General features: G+C 43.5%; 1 protein-coding gene across 3 annotated transcripts in view; it reads right to left on the minus strand.

Annotated features, from left to right (window-relative positions):
* Positions 1 to 24,403, minus strand: part of Stk32b (serine/threonine kinase 32B) — a 238,377-nt gene that overhangs the window by 208,672 nt on the left and 5,302 nt on the right. Inside the window, exon 1 of one of the 3 annotated variants that reach the window (XM_076938410.1) lies at positions 10,123 to 10,229. The exons of the other annotated variants lie outside the window; for them this stretch is intronic. Within the exon in view, the coding sequence (XP_076794525.1) occupies positions 10,123 to 10,129 (7 nt within the window). The 5' untranslated portion in view covers positions 10,130 to 10,229. Of the gene's footprint in view, positions 1 to 10,122; positions 10,230 to 24,403 lie in introns of those variants that run through there. 3 annotated transcript variants of the gene reach the window in all.

Below are 24,403 nucleotides of genomic sequence, written 5' to 3' on the forward strand. Positions count from 1 at the left end.
GAAAATAAAAACAGAGACAGCAGTGTGTACAGGTGACTCATCACGGCATCACTTACATGAAATGTAAAATGGAACAACTCAAACAGACCGCAGCAAAAATGAAGGTCAGACAGAGACGTTCCACTTAACATGCAAACCATTGGGAGTTTTATTAAACGTGTAACCAATATATGAAAAAAAATGCACTAGTTTGGATAAAAAAAAATGTCCCCTGTAGGCTCATGTGTTTGAACGCTTGATCTCTAGTTGGTGGTTTGAATGAGAATAGTCCAAATAGGTTCATATATCTGAATACTTGGTCCCCAGTTGGTGGAACTGCTTAGGAAACATTAGGAGGTTTGGCCTCTGTTGGAGGAAGTGTCTCACTGCAGGATGGGCTTTGAGATTTCCGAAGTCCACACTATTACCAGTGGGGCACGTTCTCTTGCACACACACTCTCTCCCCTTCCCTCCCTCCTTCCCCCCTTCCCTTCTTCTCTCTCTCCCACTTCCTCCCTCCCCTTCCTTTCCTCCTTCCCTCCTTCTCTGTCTCCCACTCTCTCCCTCTCCCTCTCCCTCCCTCCCCATCCTCCCTCCTTCCCTCCCTCTGACTTTCTCTCCCACTCTCCCTCTTTCTCCCTCCTTCATGGAGCTGTGGATCGGCTGTAAACTACTGTTTCAGCACCTTGTCTACCTGCCTGCCTGGCTGCCATGCTCCCAATCACGATGGTCATGGGCTCACCCTCGGACACTGTAAGCCCCAATAAACTCTGTCTCCTATAAGTTGCCTTGACCATGATGTCTTATCTCAAAAAGAGAAAAGCAACTGAGCCAGTGGTGTTATTTGAGGAAGTTATGGATGGAACTTTCAGGAGGTGGGGCCTTTGTGAAGGAAGTAGTTGCTGGGGGTGGGTGGGCTTTGAGACATTTTAGCCTTACCCTGATTCCTGTGTATGGTGAAATGTAATCAGCTAACTTCCTGCTAATGCTGCCATGCCATACCTGTCCTGCCATGCTGAACTCAAGTCTCCTGAAACCATAAGCCAAAATAAAGCCTGTCTTCTCTACCTTGTTTTTTGTCTTGGTATTTTATCAAAGTAACAGAAAAGTAACACACACAAAAATATTCATCACAGTGAGAGGTTGGAAAGTCAAGTATAAAACTGTACTAAACAATGAAGAGAGCCTATGCACAGAAAGGAAAAAAATCTTTTGAGAAATTAAACAAAATTTAACACTGGTTTCACAGTACTGAGGTTCTGGTTTTAGGGTTCTTTTGGTCTGTTTGTTTGACTTTTTGCCTTGTAATTTGGGAGTTTTTACAAGTGTTTACTTGTATAATTTGTATGTATCAATACATGTCGTTTTAGGACAGAAAAATGTTAATGGACATAGAAACCATAAAAGGATCTATGTAGACAGGCACTGGAAAGAAACACGCACGTGTGCATTCACTGTCAGGCAAGTGACGTGAATTCACTGAGATCTGCCTCCATCTTGGCAGTATCTGAGAAGGATACAGGAATGAACCAGGCAATCCAAAGCCCCCCATCAAGTCACAGGCCCTTCCTCACAAAAGGTAAGAATTCCTACTAACTTTCATTGGCAGGTCCTCTCACAGGCTTGGGCAAGTGTGGGACACTGTACCAGCAGATGGTCCAACCAGCCATGTGTACCCCAGGACTTCACACACATCTCCATCAGAGTCCCGATGCCCATGGTTCTCTCCTTGAGTACAGCAGAACCATGCACCCTCTCTGTGAGTGCCCTGAGGCCCTCCATCCCTCTATCAGTGCACCCTCTGGCTTGTGCATGGAGTGAGTAGAGAGACAATTCTATCTCCTGGATCAATATGCTGGGATTTAGTGCACTGCTGGGCTGAGATTGACCTATGGGAAAACCACTCGGGGAGGACTCTGAGAGACTTAGCCTGGTGGCAATGGTGGGAGTCACACGGTGGTCTTCTCTGTCATCTAGGTGAGAGCTGAGTCGAGGAGAGCTCAGAATTCTAAGCTGGACATCTGGCCAGAGTTTCCACACAGACAGCAGGAAGAGGGACCTGGATAGGGGTGAAGATGAAGAGTTCAAGCTAGGCACATATGGAATCCCAGCACCTGGAAGACTGAGGCAGGAATATGTCCATGAGTTCGAGGATACCCTGGACTGTGTAACAAATACCACCACATCCAGAGCAACAAGGCAGGACCCTCTCTTCAAAGCCATTTTTAAAAATTCAATTCTATACATACAATAAAGCTATACATGAAGCCCTCTAATTAAATAAGGAACAGCAAACCCAGCTTAAACAAACATTCAAAATATTACATTCCAGGCCAGAATGCAGTGAGCCAGACACTGACAAGAGTCCAGGTACCTTATGATGTAACGTAATGGTGACAAATACCCACACAGAGTTATCATCGTTTCTATCTTACAACCTGTAATCACCCTGACTACAGCTCATCAGCTTACAGCTTGGCATCCTCTGAGGACACTGTCCATGGTGTTAGCTGGAAAAATACAAAATGTTTATGACGTCACCACAGATCATGAATGTGCATGAATATTCAGCACTTAATAGCCTACAAACACCAACATGAACAGAGAGGCTTGTCCGCACTCTAAAGTGGCACTGTGTCCCTGAGTTGCGCAGCAGGGTTTATCCTCAGGATTCCATACTGGGTATACGAAAATGATTCTGAATTCAGAGTTTAAAAAGTCAGAAACAAAGGGGATCATGGCATCATTTATAAGGGAAAAAATGGAAATACACCAAATGCCCCAATTAGAAACAAGGTAAGAAAACTACAGTGTGTATGCTTTCAGTGGGCTAGAAGTCCATTGTTACAAGAGAATGGTTATGCACCACTGTATACACTGGACCATTTGCTCCTTCCCAACAGCTGCATGACATATTCCTGTGGACACTGGGTCCTCATGACTCCTCGACTCTGGCTGCCAGGCCGTGTAACTTCAGCTTGATACAAGGTAAACATAAGTGTCAGTAGCTGATGTCAAGAACCTGGGTGTTTAATAGAAAAAAGGGGGTGGCCATTTACAGAGCAGTGTGCACAGCGGCTGTGTGAAAATGAGAGCAAACGCCATGATAGCTGGGAATTTGTGCACAGTCATTAACAAAACCCTCACATTCCACTTAGTCAGAAAACAACACTTCTGGCTCTCAAGAAATACCACAATGTGTTCCAGTGACTATACTTATGCTTTTCTGGTGACATCGAACCTTAGAGCACACATTTTTGAAACACCAATGACTGGCTGGGACAAATTATGAATGCATTCACACCCTGCATTCCGAAAGTCACCATGCTGGGATTAATTGTAACAGGGCACTGGTACTAATTTCATGTGCACGTAGTCTCCAGAACTTTGACTGCCTGCTGAGGCTGGGATGAAAGACATGAGGCTACATAGAGCATGCTGAAGCCAGGTGGGGAATGAGTACACCTGAGCAGAAAGTAGGGCAGCTGCTGGGTTTCAAGGCACAGAGTTTGGAGTAAATTGTGCCCAGTGGGGGTGAGGACCAGGTTCCAGAGTAATGGGCATTCCTGAGAATAAAAAGCAAAACTAAAGAGGTCCATCCTTATAGGGGGCTCTACTACCAACACTTCACTAGAACAGCGTGCTTCCTAACTGCATTCTAAAATGTGTTCCTATACCTGTGAATTAGCGTAGCCTCACCCCATATCAAATGCTTATCTTCACAGCAAGTGGAAGTCACTCATTACAGCTAGTCATAATGCAAAGACCATATGACCGGAGGTGCACAACCCCTACAGATGGGTCCATAGTACACTCCCACACCTAAAGCTCAAGAAACATCACGAGGGCGGGAGGTGGGGAGATTGCAAAAGACAGAGGACAGCGACGGGAAATATGTTGTGAGGTTTCTGTCTCCTGGGAACAACAGGGAAGCCACACTAATGATTCCTCAATAAGAGAGCTGCCTAAACAAGACCTGGGCAAAGATATATCAATAAATATCAATAAATATGCTCACTGGGAAGAGAGAAATATAATGGAGTCCCACCCGTAAAAAAACAAGAGACAAGTAAAGACTGCCGAGAGAGGGACCAATAGTCCCTTCCAGGCATGAGCCCCCAAATTGGTTCTTCAGATTGCTCAGCCTTGAAATAATATAGACACAATACTAAATACACTCATCGTACTGTGTTTGTATATTTATGCATTATACATATATGTAAACAATAATAATAATCAAGAGAGACCACCAATTTGAGAGGAAGTGAATAGGCCATGGAGGATGCTAGGAAGAGAAGACATGAGAGAGGACAGAGGAAGAAAAGGGAGCAGGTGAGGTGATGTAACTATATTTTAACTTAAAAAAATAATAAACAAAAGCAACGCATCCTACCAGAATCTGAAACAAAGCCTAACATATCAAAATGGTGGCCAGTCACTACCAGACCAAAACCCAACACTGGTTCTAGGAAAGTAACCATCAAGGGGCCATACGGGCAGATGATATGAGTCTGAAGTTAAAAGTTTGTTGGCTAGAATGTGGTAGAACCCATGAAACCATTCCCAGATAATAAACACCTGCTGGCGCTTGTGGGGACAGCTGTCTTCAGTGCTCTGCAGATGGCATCTACAGGTGCACCAGCTGCAGAGGCTGCATGCAGAGCAACTCCTGCAGCTGTGGAGAGACCAGGTGCTATGGGAAGATGATGACCTCATAGACCGGCTCAACGTGGTAAGGCCACGAAAATCAGCAGTCGTGGGGCGTCTGTGGGGGGAAACTGAAAGCAGTGGACGAAGGCATGGGAAATTTCAGGAGAGATGGGGAGATTTACAAGAATGAAGAATCTAGAGTGGAAACAAACAGATGGATAAAAGCCAGTGCTACAGACAATGCCTGGAAGCAGCTAGGATGAAAAGATGCACGCTCCAGAGAACAGGGTGATTGGAATAGCAGGGGCTTCTATTCAGAAAGAACAATGGGGTCTTTCTCATTTATTTTACTTTTTATGTGCATGGGTATCTTGTCTGCTTATGTATCTGTACACATTTGTGCCTGGTCCCCTCACAGGCCAGAAGAGGGTGTTGGGTCCACTGGAACTGGAGTTAACAGAGAGGTGTGAACTGACATATGGGCACTGGAATTTGAACCTGAGACCTCTGCAAAAGCAGCCAGCCAGTGTTCTTAAACACTAAGCCATTTCTCCAGCCCCAGAATGGTGTCTTTAGAATATTGTAAAGGTGCTAAAAGAAATTTGTCAGCCTTACATTCTGTATCCACTCAAAATGCTTTTGGAAACAAAACTGTAATGTCTGGAATGGCAGGCTCCCCGCACTCATGGACTGAAGAGGACTGTAGTTGGAATTGTACAGAATCAAGCCAGTCAAGACCCCAGCACGGCTAAGGCTGGGGCCAATGAGACTCACACCACTGGGCCCCATTTTTATGTGGTTGCTGGGAATCCAAACTGTCAGGCAGGTGTTTTATCAACGGATCCACTGCTGGGCCCCAAATTTGAGGTTATTAATACACAAGCATGTAAGAAGTTAAAGTTGCCAGTTAAAACTTTTCCGCTTGCAGGCTTTTGTTTGAGCCTGATGCGCATTAAAAAGTAGAGGGGGAGGGGGAGAAAGAAGAGCAGCTAGAGAGATGGCTAAGTGAAAAGAGTACTGGCTGCTCTTCCATGGGACCTGGGTTTTATTCCTAGCACCCACATGGTGGCTCACAATTGTGTTACTCCAGTTCCATGGGTTCCAGCGCCCTCTTCTGGCTTCCACGGGCAATGCAGTTACATGGTACACAGATCTACATTCATCAATCACTCATACACATAAAGGAATTTTTTATGAAAAATAAGGAATTGATAGTATGTAAGATACCCATAGGTTTTGGTGCAGACTATACTCCCAAATCATCTCATAATATCTGAGAACCTCTCTGCTCTGCAGAATCCATCAGAATCCAGCCTTGTTGATTACAGATAGATGCATCCAGAAAAATGGAGCTTGGGAGAGTGTCCTGTAGGAGTCACTGAGAGGCAGAAGCCAAGAAGTAAAACATTCTCCAGATACATAGAGAGCCCAAACTGGTATCTTATTCCGTGGCCAAGAGGAAAACAATGACGAATTGCTGTTTTGATTCATTCCTAACCCTCTCAGAGTAGAGAGAGAAAGTAAAGGAGCCCATAACACAGTACTTGTGTGAGACCGACAGCCACCATTGGAGGAGGGCTTCAGAAAGCCTGGGAAACAAAACAGCAAAGCACATCTCTTTCTAATGCAAATCTACAGAGAGCTAAGGCCAGAGAGGTGTGTTCTGGAAGACTCTGCTGATTCTCCTAAAGACTGCAGAGTAATTAGACTCCAGAGAGGACACTTAAGAAGCCGTGTTGGAGCTTATTAAATACGCCATGAAGCGACTTTTCGATTCTGCTTGAAAAGTGTGCTTTAAAATAATTGCATTCTTAATGGAATTTATAAATATCGTACAAACTAAACTGATCAGCGGAGAGCTTGCTGGGTTTAATAAGCTGAGTTGCCTACAAGTGCAAGCTTTATACCATCTCCACTAGACTAGAGAGCTGGAAACCATGTAAAGTACCTGCAGATGTCTTATTGTTGAATACAAACATCAAATATGTAAGTTAGGTGTAGCAACACACACCTGGAATATCAGCAATCACAGGGCTGAGGAAGGAGAATTGTGAGTTTCAGATCAACCTGGACTATGTAGAGTTTCAGGCCAGCTTGGCCTCTAAGACCCTGCCTCAAAAGCAGAAAGAGGAAGGGAAGGGGAAAGGAAGAAAGGTAACTGTTACAAGTGTGAACACTTCTGCAGGTTCACTTGCTGGTCAACTTGTCTGTGTCTGTAATTAACTAAGAGACAAGCCTCTGGGCATACCTGTGAGGGACTTTCTTGACCTCGTTAACTGAAGTTGGGAAGCCCCGTCCTAAATTCCTAGGACAGCCAGATAAAAGGAGACCTGAGAGAAAAGCTCAGTTCTTTCTACTTGCTTTTTCTCCAGCTTGCTAACAAGTTTGTCTACCTTGCTGCTGCTGCTGCTGCTGCTGCTGCTGCTGCTGCTGCTGCTGCTGCTGCTGCTGCTGCTGCTGCTTCCACTATGGTCCTTTTCTGGTTTCAGAACACAGCTTATTTGGGCTTCCACTATAGACTAATGATGAAAGGCTTTCCAGAAATCCTCCAGTTTCTCAACACCAGATTGGACTGCTGAGATACCCAGCCTTGTGGCTGGAGTTCTCAGCCTCTCCAGTGTGTGTGTGTGTGTGTGTGTGTGTGTGTGTGTGTGTGTGTGTGTGTGTGTCCAAGTATGCACACGTGTACATCTGCATACATGGTGGCCAGAAGAGGATTTCGGATCCCTTGGAGGTAGAGTTGCAATTGTGTGAGGGATGGTGGCTTGTTATGTGTGTGCTTAGTCTAAACCCTGGTCCTCATGATTCTGTAGCAAGCGTCCCTAGCCCCTGAGCCATCTCTCTAGACTCTCTAGCCCCTCCTGGTCATTCTGTCAGTTTCTCTAGATAACCCTGATTAACATCATTCAAACAAAGATGGGCACACATAACCCTCCTCCACTTATGCTGCATTTGCATATTTTCTGGTCAGCGGTTTCTTCCCATCATCCCACCCTGCAGTCTGCAGCCAGCACGGAAGCCTAGCGACAGCCCCCAGATTAAAACTATGGTATTGCCTCTTCTGCGATCAGAGCCAGTTGTGTGGGCGTCCAGCCTGCGCAATATCCACGATTCGGCTTCCCACTCCACCGATGCTCTTACCTCTGAATTTTTGCTTGGAAAAATATTGACATAGCACATGCTCAGGAGCCACCTGGGGATGCAGTGGATCCCTGTAGGAATATGGGCAGATACGGTGCTTGAAACACAGAATTCTGTCACACACACACACAGGCACGCACACACGCACGCACACACACACACACACACACTATGTGCGGTCTTGGCAAAAAAGCGGGTTTAGCTAAACAGGTGGGAGAAGCTTGTCTGCACATGGGTAATGGAGTGTGCCACTGCTGAACAGTGCCTTCTGATTTAAGCGTAGGAAGAAACCATGGCGTCAGCAGGCATGGAATGGCCAAGAAACACTATTACATCCTCTCTTGTTTGGGTTACAAGAAAGTTAGGCTGGATTAGGGGTCACACTCATGTCCCCATTTTCACTGGCACTCCTCTGTGTTAGCAAACAAGGTCACGTTCTGAATTAAGAGGGCAAGGGCTGGACGAGCCTTATTTGCAGGACACATGCAGCCTATTACTCTGGCTATCCAGACTCTTCTCCTTTACCTTCAAGCTCTGTCTAATCCTTCTTAAAGCCTGCCCTATGGGCCTCCTTTCCCCCAGGATCTGACAAGGAATTTAACAACAGCAGGACTCCAGGATGCTGTGAGCTGGGCTTGATGGACATCAGAGGGGTCCACCTGGAGGATGGTCCCTGTCCCTGGTTTCCCTGAACACACTTGGCCCTACTGACAGCAGTGATGGGGGCCCCTTACAGCAGTCAGAGGGCAGAATCTCAAGCAGGTGTGTCCTGGGATATGGAAATGAGAGCCTACCATCCTATGACAGAGATTGGCAGAAGTTGGGGGGTCCTATACCCTCCTATGACAGAGATTGGCAGCAACTGGGGGGTCCTATACCATCCTATGACAGAGATTGGCAGAAGTTGGGGGGTCCTATACCATCCTATGACAGAGATTGGCAGAAGTTGGGAGTCCTATACCATCCTATGGCAGAGATTGGCAGCATCTGGGGGGTCCTATGCCATCCTATAGCAGAGAGTGGCATAGCTGAGTTGGGATTGGGGTAAAGCCACCACCTCAACTGACACTTGCTGAACTCCTGGCTTCAGCCAGGAAGCACCCAATGTATTCAAACTTCACCCACATTTTCCAGAGGAAGAAGGTGAGGCTCGGGGACAATATACAGATGGCCCAAGTGACTCAGCTAATACATAGAAAAATCAAGATTTGATCCCAGACCAAAATCTGCTCTTACCCTCTCTAGCATGACTTTTAGTCACAAATTTAATCTAAATAAACTTTACACAACACACTCTTCCTTGCTATAGAAATATTCAATAAAGCTTGGCACTCACAATTCATAAACAAAGTACCATTGACAGCTTCCTGCCCCAACCCGCCTCCCCACCCCCATGTTACTAATGAGGAAGCTGTAGGCCAGAAAGGTAAAAAGCACTCAGGATTGCCCAGCCAATAGATGTCAGGCCCAGACCCCTGGATCTGGGGTTTATGTTAGCAAGCATGCCCACTGGAATGTTCCATGGAGGGCTGGGCAAGAATTTTGACGCATCCTAGATACAGAAAAACTCAAGGCCTACTGCCCATTTCCAAACTGAATCAGAAGGCAGATTATAGTGTCATTAAAAAGCTGATGACAAGCCCCACGACATCAGTGTTGGGGGAAATGTGGGGGGGTCACCTTTCCGCAGAGACCTGCCATCATATAAAGCCACAGGTAAATGCCTAAGCTGGTCACGCTCTGATAGTCTCTCCAGAGTGCCAGCCCCACTCCCACAGTCACCACCCTGCTCTACTCAAAGATGTCATCTGCCAAGAACATTATCAACCAAGGCGGACCAAAAGTTTACCGGAATTGGAGTGAGGAGGCTGACAAGTTGGTAAAGCGTTGGCCATACAAGCATGAACGCCCGATTCAGATTCCAGAACCCATATTTAAAACAAAACAAAACAAAAAAAAACCCTCAGATGTGGCAGCATATACCTTTGTTACACTTGTTATTCTAGAGCAAGGGAGACAGAGACAGGAGGATCCTTGGGGATTCCTGGAAAGTGAGCCAGCTTAGTCCATGAACTCCAAGTTAAATGAGAAACTATCCAAAGGGGAGTGTGATTGAGGAAGATACCCATGGTGGTTTGAAGAAAAATGGCCCCCACATGTAAGCTCATAGGCTTACATGCATGTCATCAGGAAATGGTACCACTTTAATAGTATTCACTTGACCCTTGGTTAATCTCCTCCTATCTCACTTCCTTGGTCTCTTCCTGTCTCTCCTTTTACTTTCATGCCACACCCCACCACCCCAGATGCTACATTTGAAACCATGAGATATTAGTCTTAAGTCCAACTTACTTGACATTATTGATGATACGTTTAATCCATTTTCCTGCAAATGATACGGTTTGTTTCTTCTTTGTGGCTTACTTATACTTTACAGTGTGTGCAGAGCACACTTCCTTTTGGCATTCGCTCGCTGACAGGAGTCTGGGCTGACGTCATTCCTGGGCTGTCACAAGCAGAGCAGTGATAAACACGAGCAGGTGTCACTGCTGTACACTGACTTTGATTCCTTCGGGGATATGCCCAGGAGTTGGATCTGGGTCACATGGCACTTCTATTTTTAGGATTTTGAAGTCGCACACCAACGTCTGTAGTGGCTAGACTAATTTACATTCCTACCAACCCTGTGTAAGGCTCCTTATCTCCCTCATCCTACAGCATTTGTTCTTTGTGGTTTGGGCGGCACTGGGGATGAACCCAGAGCCTGATGCATGCTGGGCTAATTGCTCTACCCCTGAACTACACTCCCAGTCCCACTATATGTGCCTACGTGGAAGCCATTCTGGCTGGGGCTGGCTGGAATTTTTCTGTAGTCTTTATTTGCATTGCAGTGGCAACTTTAAAAGCTGACCTTTAGTTTCCATGTGTTTATTGGCAATTTGTACAGGGTTTGAAAAGTGTCTGTTTACGCTTCTCTGCTCTTCTGTTGATGGTTCTCCGGGCTTTTTTTGATGTTCAGATTTTAGTTCTCTTTTTAACAGAACATTTTGGTACACCAGTTTCACATCAACCAACCAAAGATACCTAATGGCATTGGCCATTTCCCAGCTGGCGGGAGTATTTTCCAACGGTTCACAGGTTTTGCTGAAACATTGCTGTTACTAAGCTTAGCTCATTTCCAGCCTGAGAATCAACCGCTCTGACGGGGCACCTTGCAGTGGTTCTTCCCGTAGCGTGTGTGTGGACATAGCCACACCATGGTGCATGTGTGCTTGGCACAGAACAACCTTAGCTGTCAGTCCTTTTTATTTGAGTCTCTGGTGTTCCCTGATACACTACTTCAGCAGCCCTGCTGGCACGTGAGCTTCTAGAAGCTCCTCCATCTCTGTCTCTCATCTCCCCACAGGACACTGAGTTTATAGATGCAAGCTACTCCTCCAGACTTTATATGGATGGTGGGTCCTCACCCTGGCCTACAACCACTACCCACTGAAGCACCTCTCATACTTTTCTTCCAGTTTCCCAATACCTGGTTCTGTTTTAGCCATGCCTAGTTATTTTTGTTTGGTTGGTTTTGGTTTGGGAATTGTTGTTGTTGTTTCTCATCTGTTTGGTATAGTATCTACACTTCTATTTTAGAGATTCCATCAAAAGAATGTATTTGTGTGTGTGTATGTGTGTACTCACAAGCTCCTGTATAGAGTTTCACGAATAGCCAGTCCTACAAGGCCATGGGTCTTTACCACACTGACACAGCAGTGCTGAAGTTGAGATCTTTGCATTTTCTGGATATTAATCCTCTGTCAGATAAGTAGCAGCAAAATTATTTGGCCTGAAATTTGCTTTTCCAGACATAACTCCTGTTTGTGTCCATGTTCTGTTTACGGAGAACTTCATCTCCATTATTCTCCCTCTGTATTCAGGCATTTGAAAGTGAGGTATGCTTCTTACCAGAAGCAAACAGTTGGATCTTGCTTTTAAAGCCACTGGTCCCGTCTGCATCTTTTAATTTGAATAACCAAGACCATTTACATTTAGGGTCATAATTTTATTATTATCCTAATGTTTGATTCTTTTCTGATTATCTACAGTTCTACTAAGACTTGTTTGCTTCTACAATCTTGTTACCATGTTTATCTTCCTCTGGTGTGTGCGCAGAACTTCTCTAAATATCTTCCTTAATGTCAGGTTAGCGATCATAAGCGCCTTTAGCTACTGTTTATCCTCGAAGGCCTTTATTTCTCCTTTAACTCTAAAAGGCAGCTCTACCGGGTAGAGCTGGCACTGTGGCCAGTTGTCTTTCAGGTCTTGGAACATGTCGTTCCATGAGCTCCTGGCTGGTGCGTTTTGGTTGAGAACTTTGCTGCTGTTCTGACAGGTTCACCTCTGGAAGCGACTTTATATTTTTCACTCACAGTTTGAAATCCTCTATCTTTGTACTGTTCACTTGGACTCTTAACTATAATATGGTACAGAGATTTTTTTTTTTCTGGCCTCCTCTGTTTGGGATTCTAAATGCAACCTATACCTACTTGTCTATAGGTTTCCCAAGATTTGAGAAATTTCCATTATTATCATTCAGTAGGATTTTGGGGGCAGTGCCTTTAATTTTTGCCTCATCATCTTTTTCTACCCCTTCCCTAAAAATAGATAAGTTTAGTCTTTTAATCCCATCCCAGGCTTAAAGGTTTCATGGGCTTTGTTCATGACTGTTGTTCTTGCTTCTTACCTTTTGATGTTATAATTTATCAGCTTTGCCTTCAAACCCTGGAAGTTCTTCCCTCCACTTGGTATAATCTGTTGGTAAGACTTTTCACTGTTACTACTACTACTAACTACTACTAAGTGTTTGAGTTTCCTTACTGCTGCTGTGATCTTCTCATAAGCAACTTGAGCAAAGAAGAGGTTTATTTCAGGTTACAGGTCACAATCCATCACTGACAGAAACCATGGCAGGAACTCAAGCAGAAACTGAAGTGCAATGCTCCTTTACAACTCACTCAGGCTCATGCTTCACTATCTCTTTGAAAAGGCTCAAGACCACCTGCCTAGGGAATGGTACCACCCACAGTGGGATGCCTCCTGAATCAATTAACCATCAAGCCAATTCCTCACAGACATATCTATGGGCTGATCTGATCTAGGCAATCACCCAACTGAGACTCATTTCTCCGATGATCTTGGGTTGTATCAAGTTGTCAGCTAAAGTTAACAAGGACACTAATTTCTTATTTTCACTGAGGTTTTGATTTCTTTTTGTTTCTCTTTTGAAATCAATCTCCTCCCTCTCTCAGACTTCTCATCACATCTTGTGTTATCTTCCTGAATGTGTTAAGATTTTTTGTACTTCTTAAATTTCATTGATGTTTTGAATCATTATTTTGAGTTCTTGTCTGGTATTTTATCCCCTCAGCATATTTGGAGTTGGTTGCAGGAGAATCATAAACATTTGAAGAAGCCATACTGCCTCACTTTTTAATGTCTTCTGCATTTCTATGGTAGACATGTATATCTGTTGAAATTGATATTTCTGCATATTTTATATGAGAGCGTTTTGGGGAAGCAGCCTTCTCTTGATGCTATCTCCAGGGTCAATGGATTGTTGTAAAGTGATAGATATATTTCCAAACTGAGCCACTGGTTTTCTCCAAGTCTCTACACGTACATTAAGCTTCAGTGTACTTTCTCTGTGCCCCACCTCTCTAAGAAGCTGTTTTCTGGCTGTTTCTGTCATTAGGCCATTGCAAAGCTAGAAAGTGCTGCTTCTTTTTAATTGACCATTGTAGTCCCTCCCAAACTGTGTATTTTAAATGCTTCTAGGAGTGCTAGGAATGGTTCCTTTACCCACTCTTCAAACCCTGGTGAGCTATCTCCTTTATACTCAAAGAAGATGCCTGTAACTTCTGAAAGGTTATGTGGCTTTTGCTTGCCTATTCTGACACATATTTATGAAAAGTTAAATGCAAAGAAGTGACCTTCTAGGCTGGAGATACCCACAGGAGAGTCCACAAGGCAACAGAACCTAAGGGGGGACAGGGAAGACCACACGTTAATTTTCAGAATAACTAGGATTGCAGCTGTGATGGACATGGTAAAGAAGCCTGTGGTGACTTCGTGGAATAGTTGCTGGGTACCTGAATTGCCAGCTTATCAAATCCAGAATGACCTGGGGCACAGGATTTTATTGATTACATTAGTTGAAGTGGGAAGATCCACCCACTATAGCTGACACTGTTCCCTAAGCAGGGGACCCTGGGATACCTAAGCATAGAGAAAGTGAAAGAGCCCTAGTGAGTGTGCATGCTTCCACATCTGTCTTCTGATTAAAAATCTAATGTGACCAGCTGCCTCATGCTCCTGCTGCTGTGACTTCCTGCCATGATGCACTGTAACCTGGAATTGTGAACTAGAAATGATCCTTTCTCCCTAAAGTTGTGTTTAAATATCTTCTCACAGCAACAGGAAAAGAAGCTAACACAGCTGCCCTGTGCCAGTGTTTGGGCAAGGAATCTTAAGTCCAGTTCCTAACAACTCAGTAAAGATGAACTGAGAGAACTGAGCAGGTTCTGGACCACCAAGGGCTTCCAAGACCTATTATAATTCTTGTCTTTAGCTAATAGACCAGTGAGAGCCACTGAAGGGTGTTAAGCCAGGAACTGGCATCACTGTGGTGAATTAGCTATGCTGGCTGCTCTCAGTGAAAGCTATGCCCTCAAGTACAAATGTCTGGAAGAAGGAGGTCTCTGGAGTTCAAATGATGTGCGGTGCCTGAACCAGAGTGGTGTTATGCTGGCTAGTTTTATGTCAGCTTGACACAGGGTAGAGTAATTTGGGAAGAGGGAACTGCAATTGAGAAAATGTCAGTCCAGAGGTGGCACTGCCAGCGGTGAGCTGAGCCCTCCCACAGCCATCATCAAGGAAGAAAACACACCGCAGGCCCTGAGGAAAGTGCAATAAGTACAACCACCTTAAAGTGAAGACATCACGAAGGACTAGAATAGGTCAGCTGGAGGCAGAAAAAAATACTTGCAACTCACAGCGTCAGGTAGGTCTGCAGCAAACCTCTGCAGGTAAAAGCATACACTTCCACCAGAAAAAAGGAGAAGCCGTGACATGGCCCTTTGCAGAAGGAGAAGAACAAGTAGGAGCTAAATTAATGAAACAACCTCAGGCTCCTTAATGAGAGGACACATTGAAGCTGCAATGGCGTGCTCCTCCAACCGACAAAGTGAAAAGCTGGGTAGCACAGAATGGTTGCAAGGCCAAAAGAGATGTGCTGTCCTGTGTGGTAGCCACTAGCTATGCAGTTCCAGTGGACTGTGACTTACCATGTAGAACAGGCAGTCCTCAAGTTTAAAATCCTTCTGCCTCTGACTCTGAAGTCCTTGTGCTACAGGCATGGCTTAGTCACTGTTCTATTGCTGTGAAGAGGCACCATGAGAAAGGCAGCGTTTATGAGAGAAAGAACTCAATTGGGGGATTTCTAACAGTTTCAAAAGTTGAGTCCATTATCATCACTGTGGAGAGCATGGCGGCACACAGGCAGATTGGTGCTGAAGACTTCAGTGAGAGTTCCACATCCTGATCTGCAGGCAGCAGGAAGAGAGTTTGGGTCTGGCATGGCTTTTGAAACCTCAAAGCTCACTCCCCGCCTACAGTGACACACTTCCTCCAACGAGGCCACACCTCCTAGTCCTTCTGATCCATTCTGTGGCGCTTCCTGATGATTTAAATATTCAAATATATGAACCCATGGAGGCTGTTCTTATTCAAACCACCACAATATGTCACCAAGCCTAGTCTCTGTCCCCCCAAAGCTTTCAAGCATTTTAAATGTCTGGCTCAATTTAAGATGTGTGTTAAAAGGGTAATGCACATTCAGTCACAAAAGCTTAGTGTCAATTGGCAGTGGTGATATTAGGTTAGACTTTGTTAAACAGATTGATAAAGTCAGTGTCCCTGTGGAAGCAGAATCAAGTGAGACTGAAAGAAGATGATAAAGTATGTGAGCATGTTGACAAGGCCTGTCTCTACAGCACAGTGTTCATGGAGAGACCAGGAAGTGACTGTGCTCAGCTTCCTGGTGATAAATCACTCTGGAAAGCATTTGTTGGGATCTCAGAAACTGTACATGCACCTGTTGCCTGCCAGAAAGTTCTCCTTTAGTGCATATCCCAGAAAAAAATTGTTTGCTCATGTGCATCAGGAAGAGTGTGCAAAGTTACGAACAGCAGAGCTGCTCACCAGAGTCAGAAAAAAAATAGAAATAGTACAAATATCTAGAAGGGGGCAAATGAATGATGGTCACACAGTGTAACATTATATAGCAACAAAAATGAACAGACTTCTGGTATCCATAGCCCCACAGATGAATGTTAGAGACTCGGTCTTCAGTGAGAGCAGCAAGTCACAAAAGACTGCCTAAGACATGTGACCATTTTTATGATTCCCAAACACAATACAAACTAAATACTAATGTCTAGGGACAAGAATGTTTGGGAAGGGGAAGGAGAAATGTCCAGGGAGCATGAACAGAATTGGGTGTGCTATATTTCTCCTGTATGATGAGTTTGGGGGTAGTTTAACTTTGTGTCCAAGAAAAGAAATGTGTTGCAGGTATATGCTGTTTTGAAGAACCAACAGATCATGAAGGCACTCACAAAAGCCATTTCACTAGGGTGATGCCAGGATTCAAGATGCAGCAGCTTGAGGAATAACACAGAAAGAGTGGCAGGAAGAGGAAGGGAGGCTGAGGATGAGGCTGTGGGAGTGAGGAAACTAAGAGTGGGAGAAGGTCAGGAGACATAGGTGTCTCTCTGCAAGTAGCTCTTACAAACTGACAAACACTGAGGAGTCTGGGTAAAGAGAAGCTATAATGACCACACCCAATTTATCTCTGGAAAATCCATCTGGAGGAACTATAGCATTCTCAGTGGAGAACAGAGATTCAGATCAAATGTGCAAGAAAAAGGCCAGTTCAAAGAAGGTCTGCTTCTCCTCAAGAAGTTCTGTCATATCTGAAAATTCTGAGAGACTGAAAGGCCACCAGAGCTGGATGCCCTCAGAGATGGTGGGCAGGGCCAATACTAAAAATGAGAGCCTACCAATGCGGAGGCTTGCCCAATACCCCATACATACCTCAGTAATATCAAAGGCTACATTCTAGGAACAAAAGTAGAAGCATGTTCTCATGGGATTGCAATATCCCCACCCCATCCTCTATAAGGATTCACATGAAACATGACTGACTGTTTGCCATATGGAGGTCACTGCTGTGAAGGGAACGTTCTCTGAAGCCTGACATTATCTCTGTAACTTTCCAAGTAATTCATAAAATTATCTGTAGTTACACACCGTGTAGTTTTTCAATACACACTACTGTGTGAAACATATTAATCACACAGAAAGACAAAATCAGGCAGTAGGAAATGGAAGATCTTCAGGGTTGCTCAAAAAAATGAAATTACTAATTGGTGTGCTGAAGAAACTGCAAGGCAAGTTCAGAGGATTGAAAGCCATCGAAGAGATGAATTCAGCAGTTCTTCAGGTGGAAAGTCAAGCGTTAACACAAGGATCTTGATGGCTGCACTTAACAGCAAGACAGACTTAAAGTGATTAAACAGGCCAAAAGAAAATGTTCAGACTAAAACACAGAAATGAGTTGAGCCACAAAATTATCTACAGAGCTATACAGGGTCTCCGTGGAGAGTCTCATGCCCCTGTATTCTTGGTATGATAATGTGGGGACAGTCAGCAACAGGGATAGTATTGGGAGGCAAAAGAAGAATGATCCAGAGCTAAGACCTGCAAAGGTAGACTCAGGAAGCCCTCTACACAAGTGGAAACAACCAGAAGCTCACAGGTGGGTACACTGTGCTGCACTCCTAAAAACAAGAAAAATTAAAATAAATAAATAAATAAATAAACCCTTGAGATGGGCAGACAAGGAAAATAAACTTAAGTGGAACAAAGGAAGCACCAGCTGCCACCTCTCAGCTGGAATGATGGAGGAGAGAAGACACAGGGATCTACTTCAAACTGCTTAAGGAGAAAATAGTAATATGGAACTTGACAGGCACAAAATAATCAGGCACACACATACAGACATTTTAAGACACATAGAAAGTGGGGAAATTTCTCAACAGTAGGCAGACACTAGGAGGAATGCCAAAGGAAATAATTCAGTCAAGAGAAAATAATTTTAGCTGTAACACTTAAGCGAAATACAAAATAAGAAATAAGAGTAGGGTGAACCAGAAAATAGAGCTGTCTCAAAACCCTGAAAGGAAAAAAAAAAAACAGTCAAACAAAGAAATCAAATAGGAATCAAACAAGTACAAATTAAAGCCAACAGCTGATAAACCAAAGACCAATCAAGAAAAATAATTGGGAAAGGAAGTGCAAACTGTTAAAGCCAGAATTGAAAAAGCTCTTACTACCGATGTTACAGACACTAGGTAGACATTACAATGTTGGGAGCAACACTGTAGCAGCCCTTCAGAAATCCTTCCAGGAGAGCAATGTCCATCTACAGTTCTGCTAATAGTTCCAGTCTAACATTATTAAAATGATACTGAAGCCATCGGAAAGATACTCTTGGGGTTGGGGGGTGGCTCAGTGGTTAAGAATATCTGCTATTTTTGCAGAGGACCTGGTGTTGATTCCTAGCCTGGACATAGAGACTTACAACCTGCTGTAACTCCAGTTGCAGAGGTTCTGCTGCCCTCTTTGGGCCTCCACTTGTACTGCTTGCTCTCAGTGCACATCAATTTATGCAAGCTAACACATACACATTAATTAATAAAAGGAGTTTTGGGGGTTTTGTTTTTGTTTTGTTTGTTGAATTATTATTTTATTGTATATCCATGGCAAGCAGCAAATATTCTTAAGCACTAAGCCATTTCCCTAGTCCCTTTTTCCTCAGTTACCTCTTCCCACTTCTGCTAATCCCCTTCATTCTCCTAAATCATTCCCCCTGATTTTTTAATGCCTTAAAAAATCTAGATTTTACATATGACAAAAAAGCATATTTTTGTTTATAAATTAGCATAATAATCTCTAACTCTATCCATTTATTGCAAATAAAATAGCATCCTTTCTTCAATAGCCATATGTATATATCTCATATTTTCTTTATCCATTCATTTTTTATTGGCTCCTAGACTGAGTAGTGTGATAATAATGGTGGTCATATATTTATCTGTATTTTATGCTTGGTTTGATGCTTTGGAACACATACCCAGGAGGAGTAGAACAGGATTACATAGTTCTACATTGGAGCCTCTTCTTTTTTTTATTTTTTATTGGATATTTTATTTATTTACAATACAGATGTCATCTCCTTTCCCCATTTCCCCTCCCTAGAACCCCCATCCTATACCCCCTCTTCCTTTATGCTTTTATACCATTTTGATTATATGCATGTATTAAGATCAGTTCTAGGTTGAGGGTCTAACAATACAATAGATGCAAATAGTCAAGGAACAAGCAAATACAATAAACACAAAGAGTCAAAGAAAAAAGCAAGGCATTAAACCCAATTATGTGAACATTCCCATGATCACTGTTTCTAAAGGCTTATCAAGATGACCAAAGTATCTGAGCCTACTTCCCTGTCCTAGCCTAAGGTCATCTTCATTTTCTGAAGCCTACTTCCTGTTTTAACCTAAAATTTAGATTCCTGTCTGAAATTACTTCTTTGTTGTAGCCTAAGATTTAGATTCCTACATGAAATTACTTCTTTGTTCTAGCCTAATATCAGATTCCTGCCTGAAGCCTACTTCCTTGTTCTTGGCCAATGTCATATTCCTGCCAAGCAGCCCATTTCCTTGTCCTTGGCCAATGTAAGATTCTTGCCAAGCAGTACCAAAGGCTCTCCACCTCTCCCCCCTTTTTATTTCATTAACAAGACTGAACTTGTCTTAGGTCATTCTTACAAGAATGCCTTCCTTACCCATCATGGAATATGCATTATCAAAAGCAATGCACTTCTGTCTTAGGTTGGTAAGGCTCTGTGCAGAATCTTACCCATCCTTGGCTTGCCAGCCTGTTAAATTAATAACTCTGTCTGGAGGTCCATTTTCCATTTCAAGTCATGTTCTTTGGCTGCCAGCCTATTGATGTAGTTAGAGACAAGCTTTAACATGATGGGCAAGAATAAAAGTATTCCCAGGACAAGAAGGGCTAGCCTGATCAAGCTATATATGCCATTCCTGAAGTTTGACCAAAATGGAAATACTGACCTCAGGCCATGGATAATTTTATTGGTATTATCTGCAGCATCAAAGCTCAACAGAGCAGCATTCTTGAAATTCATAATCTCACTATGCAAAGTTAACACACCCAGAGAGGTATAGGATTATGCCAAATATCCTACAGGTGTCTTTAAACTTTTTTCTAATTATAATAACAATTATTGTAAATTTCAAAAGTAACACTACTCCAATTATATTTGTCATGATACTTGGAATGGCTCCTAACTCTTGAATCCTGAATCTCCTTCAGATAATTTGAATAGGTTATACAGCATCATCCATTGTTCCAGATACCTATATAAATCCTTTTGTATACTCAATACATTAATAACATTTTTTACTAGATGATTAACAAAAATAGTTGTCTCAACTTCTTGTGTCAATGCTATTGCAGAAGCAGTGACGCTAGCAATTAATGAAATTAAAACTGTTATACCAGCAATAATCAAGCCCGCTACCCTCTTGCTTCTACTTAAAGCCTAACTCAATTCTTCCAGCACTTTCAAGCTTTTTTCAGTGAATCAAGGTTTTCTAATACTCAGGGCAGTAATACAAAAGCTTAGACCCCTGTAACAGACATGCCAGACACAATAACACAATTGGAAATTATACAGCCAATGCAACTTACAATAAATCTGTAGAAGAGACAATAAAAGTTTTTTTAAAGATAGTCTTTGCACCCATTCTCTGGAGACTTTTTTAGAGATTGCTATCTATCATATCTGGGGGACCGTGCCTATTAAGAAACCTAGGCTTAGACTTGTCTTCTCAGAAAGACTCAGTGGGCATAGAATAATAGAATTTCCCTGATATTTAGATTCTCCTCCTGTCATTTTTATAAGTTGTAATTTCACTGAATATTTTTCCTAATATGTTTTGAATCAATTAAGGTCTATAATATCTTTCTATGAAAAAATAAACAAAATACTAGCAAATCAAATCCAAGATAATGTCATACCATAACAAGTGGGAATCTTGGTTAGTTTTGTTTTGTTTTGTTTTGTTTTGTTTTGTTTTTGTTTCTTGTGTCAATTTGACACAAGTGAAGTTATTTGGAGATAGGGAACCTCAGCTGAAAAAAAAAATACCCCACAAGACTGTCCTGTGGGAAAATCTGAAGGATATTTTCTTGATTGGTGATTGATTATTTATGTGGGAGGGTCTAGGCCAGTGTGAGTGGTGTCACCATGGTGAGGTGGACCTGAAGTGTTTAAGAAGGAAAACTGAGACTCCCATGAGGACCAAGCTAGTAAGCAGCCTTCCTCCATGGCCTCCATTTCAGTTTCTTCCTCCAGATTCCTTCCTTAAGTTCCCTCCCTAACTTCCTTCAGTAACAGAGTGTGACCTGGGCATTGTAAGCTGAAATAACCCCTTTCTTCTCCAGCTGATTTTTTTGCTTTGTTTTTGCATGTGTTTTATCACAGCAATAGAAACCATAACTAAAACAAGAGATTTATTCCACTACTAAAAAGTTGATTTAACACTTAAAAATCAATTGTTTTAATGTTGCATTTGACCAGAGAAAAATCCACAGGCTATTTCCATAGACATGGGAAAGGCATTTGTGAAGAATCAACCCATACTTGTAAAAAATAAAACCTGTTAGTAAATCAGGTTAGGAAAAAATTCTGCCAGTGTGACCAAGTGTGTGGAGGTTAGCACATCACTAATGAGATTCTTAACTGTAAAAATGAAAATGCTGTGCTCAAGGGACAGCTGACTTGGGGTTAACACACCAGGCAGGGTAGGTAAGCTGAGTTACTTTGCAATAACAACCTCCCTGGCTTAAAGCATCAAGTCTCTGTGGTTCCTGGCTAGCTGGTAAAGGGTGTGGCCTCTGGCCCATGCTGTTCTCACACTCTTTGAGCCAGACAGAAGTAAAGTTCTGCCTTTTGGATAATTCTGCTTGTCTTAATTAAGATAGACAGACATGAAGTGACACCTACCAGTTGGTAGATATTTTACCGAAGATAAGATGCATATCAATGCCGCTCATTTGGACCAAAGTCATTCACATGTCTCCCACAATTTCAAAGTAAACTTTAAAGTTTTCCCATGCACAAAAGAAAGGGGGTACTTGAGAGATGGCTCACTAGTTACGAGTGCTTACTGCTCTTCCAGAATACCACCCATGCCAGGGAGCTCGCAACCACCTGTAACTCCAGCTCCAGGAGGTCTGACACCCTCTTCTGGCCTCCATAGGCATCAGTACTCATGCCCACCCACAGACACATGCATACATGCATAATCAGAAATAAAGTGAGTGTTTTGTTTTGTATTTTAAGAGGAAGAAATGCTGTGCTGGTGCACAGTGCTAACAACCCACCCTGGGAAGGTGAGCCATTTGCTTTGATGACTTCACTGGTAGAGTGTCTTGGTAAGAAAAGCCAGAAGGCAAAATCTACAATGAGTTAGGATAATCTGAAAGATCAAAAAGCCAAGTGCTGGAAGGAGAAAGATTCCCAGTTGATGACAGCATTGACTTCAAGTTTTCCTTGGCTGGGGCTGACTCTGCCTGAAAATGACCCCAGCTTCCCTTCATCGGTAATTGAGGTAGCTGATTCTCCTTTGCTGTTGTAAACTATCCCTCATTACCATGGTAACTAGTGCACCCTGTGAGGTGAGGGGCCCCAAGATCCCTCTGAGGAGCAGTTTCTCCACCTCCACCTTCCAGGGCTCAAGGCCTCAATTCTAAGCACCCATGTCATGTTCAGCATCTTGTTCTTTCCAGTTCTCGGAGGAACACGGCAGGTTCAGTGTTTGCTGACGCCAACTCATCCCCTCGCTCCCCCCCCCCCCCCAACGCCACTCCTTTTCCTCTCATGCATTTAAACCTTTCTTCAACCTAGGGATCAACCCTGCCTCCCTCCTCACGCAATTCACTTTTTAGGGAAGAGCCACTCTCTTCTGCAGTCCCCTAAAGCAAGAATCTTGTCTTACCCAGCAATGGGGGTGGCAGGGAGAGCCCTGTGCCTCTTTCAACAGAAGGAAAATTGATATCTGGAGTCACTGCATGAAAACAATGTTTTCACGCTACAGACTGCCTGGTGTGCACACTTTGGTTTTTGCTGCATGGGGCTGTCTCCTGGGCTCCCTGTATACCGTGACTGGGAACTGCCAGGCTGCTTGCAGCATGCCATCCATTCTGCACACTCAATTCCCTGCCTGTTTGTTCCCAGGTAGAAACCTGAGAACAGAAGCAGGAAGCCCATCCCATTCTAAAGTCCACACAAGCGTCACTTAAAATAAAACTGTAATATTGGTGTTCACTCCTCGGTAGCTTCAGAACCCAGAGGGACACAGAAAATTGACCCTCAGTAAGGGACCACCTTCAGCCCACATTCAGGCATGACTTCCCAATGTTCTTCAATGACTCTATCCTGGGCCTGGCAAAGGAGAAATAAAAGCAAGCAATTGCCAGTCTTCAAAGAGGTCCCAGGCTCATTTGTGATGCTCTTCGGATGCTGAATACTGCCCCAAGGCTCATGATCCCCAGCATTGTGGAAAGACTATCAAGATAGGGGGTCCCTAAAGGGGGGGGGGGGCTTCAAGCTTCTGGAGCCTTGCCCTCAGGGACAGTTCTACCTTGGTTCTGCTGTTCGATTTTGCTTCATAACTAAGGTTTTCCTCTGTCACATGATCCATGTGCTCAGCTTCACTGCACGTCTAAAACAGTGGAGCTGATCCATCAAGGACAGAAACTTGCAGATCTGTGAGCCAAAATTAACTTTCTTTTATAAACCTATTACCTCAGATACATTGCTATCTAGTGGAGAGTTGGCTAACATGGGATTTAACAATTGCATGAGGTAAGTTACAGAGTCCCAAACCGTTGTGTCCCACCCTGGTAACAGAGCTGGAGAGGGTGGTTTATGTTCGGTTTTGGTTATCAGTGTCATCATCGTTTGAACACTATTTGGATTCACTGCAGCATCCCCTTGGCCTCCTTCTATTGGTATTCTGGTATTCCTTGGATTATTTCTCCGTATATACCAGAGTACCTCAAGTAGAGGTGACTCTACCCAGTGTCCAAGCAAGGCCTGAACAATCTGGGCTGCCTGGTTAGCACATCAGATCTCCCTGCTTACAGAATGGTTCAAATCTTAATAGAAACCAATCATCAGTGACCCTGCAGTCATATGAGGAATACAAGCTCTCTCCTCCACTTAGAGTCTTAGGACTCGTGGGGATTCCATGAGAAAAAAAAAAGTCTGTCCTAGCATTAAGCCTACAGAGGAAAACAGAAGGAAGGTTCCAGAGACTACTGGAGAAGCAGAACTAAGCTGTGGCTGAAGAGATTGACACTCATGTGCCCAGAGGTTATTAGCATCTCAGTTCTACTCCAGCTGTTCTTTTAGGCCTTGGGACACTGGAATTCT

This window comes from Arvicanthis niloticus, chromosome 7 (assembly GCF_011762505.2).
Source record: "Arvicanthis niloticus isolate mArvNil1 chromosome 7, mArvNil1.pat.X, whole genome shotgun sequence".
Lineage (NCBI taxonomy): Eukaryota > Metazoa > Chordata > Mammalia > Rodentia > Muridae > Arvicanthis > Arvicanthis niloticus.